The 5,233-nt window shown below is 41.6% G+C and overlaps 1 protein-coding gene across 1 annotated transcript in view; it reads right to left on the bottom strand.

The window, feature by feature from the left end:
- The window catches only part of LOC117949958 (cadherin-2-like), a 77,201-nt gene extending 72,273 nt beyond the window's left edge, over window positions 1-4,928 (bottom strand). Inside the window, exon 1 of the mRNA XM_034880571.1 lies at window positions 4,687-4,928. Within this exon, the coding sequence (XP_034736462.1) occupies window positions 4,687-4,728 (42 nt within the window). The 5' untranslated portion in view covers window positions 4,729-4,928. The remainder of the gene's footprint in view (window positions 1-4,686) is intronic.
- Between the last annotated feature and the right edge of the window lie 305 nt (window positions 4,929-5,233).

The following is a 5,233-nucleotide window of genomic DNA, read 5'->3' as shown; positions in this document are numbered from 1 at the left end:
ACCTAGAGGTCATGCCGGTTCCAGCACAAAAAAAAAAAAAATTTGTCCAATCACGTCAGTACATACACTTCATGTGACAATATATAATATTATATGACTCAAAATAATTATATTGATTTAAACAATCTCACTACAAGATGCACTTAGCGGCTACTTAATAATAACTCAATAGTATAGTGTTACATCATGTAATCATTACTAGTTACAGAACCCTACTTAATGTATCAATGTTGATTGACAGAAAAATAATCAGCAAAAATGTAATTTGGTTAGAACATTTGACTGGTTCCACTTTCTTAACCCTGGTTTTGTCCTGGGGTCAAATTTGGACTCATTTAAAAAAAAAATTTAATAGCAAAAATATTCCTTCCCCAAAATTAGGAGGTTGAATCCTTGGATGAAACCCATAAAACATTCTTCGCAGCTTACTTTCATTGAATCGGGGGTGTTTTATACAATTTTATAGTATTGGAAAATAATTAGACTCAAGCCAGTATCCTGACTAAAATTTGACATGAACCAGTCTCAGGGCCATATGTTAATGTTCACCTGCACTGCTGACTGTTACTATAGTAACAACTGTTTACATCTGCATCTTTTTGCACTACTTACTTTTTTGCACTACTTACATTTCAATTTGCACTGCTGACTGTTTATTTACAGTACCAATTGTTTACATATACATCTGCAATACTGTACTTTAACTGTAATATGCAATTACTTTCCACGGCACTTTAATTTGGATAGCTTCTGCCCAAACTTTATCTGTACTACCTTTAAATCACTGTTATACTGCTCATTTTAGCCTAACTTATTATATTTATCTATAATAATAGCCGCCTGTATATATATTCATAGTACATACTCACCTGTAAACTCTGTAAACCATTAGTATATTATGTTATTTGCACATCTGTAAAATTTCTACTTATAGTAATATCCAACTGTATATTATATTCAGTACATATCCAGCTGTAAATCTTGCTCACAATACTTATCTATATTTATATTCATAGGACAAACCCATCTGTAAAATTCTGTTTATAATAGTATTCATTTCTATATTTATTCAGTACATATCCATGTCCTGCACTTACTGCTATTGCACTTCTGGTTAGACCTGAACTGCATTTCGTTGCCTTGTACCTGTACCTGTGTAATGACAATAAAGTTGAATTGAATCTAATCTAATCAAATATGAATTTGCATATATTTTGTTGACATGTTAAAAAAAAAAAATCTTTTACTTCCTTCAGCATATTTGTTTAGCTGCATTTCCTTTACCTGCTTTCCCACAGTCGCTCATACACACACAAACACACACACACACACACACACACACACACACACACACACACACACACACAGCCCCTCCCCTCCATGCACACAGCGTCTGTCTCCAGGAAACCAAGAGAAGACGGCTGGCCAAATTCACAAGTTCACAAAGGGTGAACACTTTTACACAATCACAGATTAAAAAAAATAGAAAAATATTTTAGATTCTGAACACAATGTTGTCAGAGTGTTAATGTTGGAGTCTCGACCCGACCCTTAGCAAACTGTGTACCCGCTTTGGAAAGTTACCAAGTTGAACGTTAGTGGTAAAATGCAGCAGGGTTGTGGAGGTCAACACACTGTATGTAGCAGCTGTGAATCAAATAAACTCATTATAAATAAGGACTTTTTCCTCTTACACTGAATGTTTCATCTTCAATCCACATTGAAAAGTATTTTCCGCGTCTGAAAGACCCGTGTCAAGCAAAAAGACAGGGTCAATGGGAGAGAAAGAGATAGATTCGTTAGGTATTGAAGAAAGAGTAGGAAAGGAAAGCATCCATTATTTAGGTAGGCAAATACAGCATGTGAGCCGAATGGGGAGTTTGTGTCACTGAGTTTTAATATACTTCGTACTGCTTAGAAGTACTACAGTTCTTTTTGGAAGTAAAAGGAAAAAGCAAATCCAAAAAAATCTCATATCTCCATTTGTTAATGGGTGAATTAATGGTTTAATTCAACCGAACCAGAGTGGTGATTGTTGGAACAGTGGAAAGACGAACCAAGACTGCATTTGATAAGTTTTTAAGGTTTTAAAATGCAGTCCGGTTGGTTTGTTGATGGTGATTTCGGGGCTGTTTCATGCATAAACTGAAAGGATCTTACTCTTTAACAAAAGGTCCGTCTCTGTAGGGATCCTTTCCATAATGTTGTCAGACACTTAGAAAAATAATGTGAGCCCGTCGGTGGCAACAACACAAAGTTTAACGTTACATTACAGCTTCTTTAGCCGCTGGGCCAATTTCAAAAAAATGTTGTTCCCATCAGTCACTTAGACCAGGGGTCTTCAACGTTTTCCAGGCCAAGGACCCCCAAACTGATGGCAAGATGGAGCGGGGAGCCCCTAATTATATATATTGTATAAAATTGTGTTATATCAAACTGGTCCTATAGTGCCATGTGTGCATTGATGACTGAAAGACATCTTCTGCCTCCATTTATCTGTTTAGTACAGTGTGTTGAATTCATGTTAATGTGTATTTAAAGACATTTCAATTGGTGGAAAAAATTGCAGAGGGGGGGGAATATAAAAAAAAGTCTAATCAACCAAAACTTTCGCGACCCCCATGCAGTACCTCCGTGGACCCCCTAGGGGTCGCGGACCCCCTGTTGAAGACCCCTGACTTAGACAATAAAACATGAGAAAATAGGGTCCAGGTTGAAAAATGCTGAAGTAACCCTTTAAGTAAGGATTATCAACACCCCCCCCCCCCTTCATTGGGTGAAAAGGTCAACAGACAGGAGGTGATGATCCCAAGGGAGGAGAGCAAACTTTAAACCTCGATCAACTTCCAACATCCATCCTTGATTTGACTGAAGGCTCTGGGAACCAGCCCTGAACAAGGCTCCCTGATTAATCTCGGTAAACGCTGAGATATAGAGATATGGATAACAGAATCAATAAACAAGTAGTAGGGGTCCCTGCTCTGTCTCTCTTTCAGTTAAAGGTTCTATGACATGCTGCTTTTTGGATGCTATTATATAGACTTTAGTGTTCTCATAATACTGTATCTGAAGAATCTGTTATATAGACCTTAGTGGTCCCCTAATACTGTATCTGAAGTCTCTTTTATATAGACCTTGGTGGTCCCCTAATACTGTATTTGAAGTCTCTTTCCTGAAATTAGGCCTTTGTGCAGAGTTACAGCCACTAGAGCCAGTCCTACAATAAACTGTCCTATTTGCCATTTCTGTGTCTGTAGCTAGCTGTTCAGGAGGAGGAGGAGAAGGGGAGGTAACCTTGCCCCTTATGACCTCATATGGAGCAAGATTCCAGATTGGCCCATCTGAGCTTTCATTTTCTCAAAGGCAGAGCAGGATACCCAGGGCTCGGTGTACACTTATCGCCATTTCTAGCCACTGGGGGGGGGGGGGTCATAGGCTGTGGCTCAGTGGTAGAGCGGTTGCCTGCCAATCGGATGGTTTGGGGTTCAATCCCTGGCCCCTGCAGTGCCATGTCGAAGTGTCCTTGGGCAAGACAGTGAACTCCGAGTTGCCCCCGGTGCTGCGCATCGGAGTGTGTGTGAGTGTGTATCTGATGAGCAGGTGGCACCTTATACGGCAGCCTCGGCCACAGTGTATGAATATGTGTGAATGGTGAATTATAGGATTTAAAAGCGCTTTGAGTAGTCGTTAAGACTAGAAAAGCGCTATATAAATACAGTACATTTACATTTACATAGGCAGGCTGGGGGGGGCACGGGTATTAATAAAAAGACCCCATGAAGTGAAATGTTCATGGCATGGGACCTTTAAGAGTTATAGTCTTACTTCTGGGAATAGACTAAACAGCAGGTGGCCCAAACAGCACCCCAGTTCTGTTCTCTCTCTCTCTCTCTCTGTCTCTCTCTCTCTCTCTCTCTCTCTCTCTCTCTCTCCAAGCCAAACTCTACTCACAAATGTAACATTTCTGCATGCTTAGTGCCAACCCAACGGTGTTGTTGTGCCACACTTTATCTCAATCACACAATGTCTACTGAGAAATACATAAAATATGATTGAACGTTAGCATAAAAAAGCATAATGACAGGTTAATGTGGGGCCACATTTCTGCATTTAAAGTGGGATTGTTGCAGGGCACGAGGAAGCGACACCACGATAGAGAAATAAACGCAGCTAGATAGATAGATAGATAGAGAGATAGATAGATAGATAGATAGATAGATAGATAGATAGATAGAATTGGATTGCAGCCTAACTAAAGTAGGCTACATCTGATGTCAACACAAATCAACATTTATTGTGTCCCACTGTAGATGCTGTCACCCGAGGGTGTCTGGATGTGATTAACGCTTATTTCTGCTCTCCCTTCCTCTCTTCTATCCTAAAAGAACGCATGTTCTTTATCCCAAACTCCTGTGTGATCATGCGGAGGAAGCGTCCACTGCGTCCCTGTTTGTGTGATAAATCAGTCCGTGCGCAGCGGCTGATTTTGTCAGCGGGTATTTAACGTTAGCCGAGGATGGTGACGATTTAAAAATGAAGTCAAATGAAGCAGGCACAACCAATGCATTGTCCCTCTTTTCCTTTCCTTTCCTCTCCTCTCCCCCTGTCTTCTCTACACGGCCATCAGGCTGTGGATTCTGAATGCAGCCTCCACCAATCCAAATCGGTGTAAAACGATATTTTTACCTGCAGAGCCGCCATCAGCGTCCAAATCCCCAAAAGATGCATTTTGTTGTGTTGTAATATCCTCCTTCCGGAACCGACAGAGTCCGCTGGACGTCAGGTGATTAATTCCCGGTAAAGCCCGGCGGCATGAGGAAACCTTCCTCCCTCCACCAGCTCTCCGCTGTGTCTGTCTGCTCTCCCCGGCTCAGCGGCTCTCCAGCCTGCCTGGGACTGCTTCACCCCCCCGGCCCTCGGTGCCGCCCTCTAGCGGACATTAGGGGCACTGCGCCCGGCTACAGATATGGAGACAGATGCTTCCACTGAGTTTTATGGATGGATATTGGCATCAGACAAATTACCAAGTTCCCATAATGCAATACCCCGCCTGGTTTATGGAAGGTTGGTTAACTGGTCAATTCAGTGATTATTATTATTATATGATTTGGGGGTGGCGGTAGCTCAGTCCGTAAGGGGTCGGGAACCAGTGCCAGTTCACCTCCTGGTCACTGCCAAAGTGCTCTTGAGCAAGGCACCGAACCCTTCTCAACTGCTCGGGGTGCCTTTCCAT

Source organism: Etheostoma cragini, chromosome 9 (assembly GCF_013103735.1).
Source record: "Etheostoma cragini isolate CJK2018 chromosome 9, CSU_Ecrag_1.0, whole genome shotgun sequence".
Taxonomy (NCBI): Eukaryota; Metazoa; Chordata; class Actinopteri; order Perciformes; family Percidae; genus Etheostoma; species Etheostoma cragini.
The sequence above is the reverse complement of the archived record's forward strand: the minus strand, read 5'-3'. Positions and strand labels throughout refer to the sequence as shown.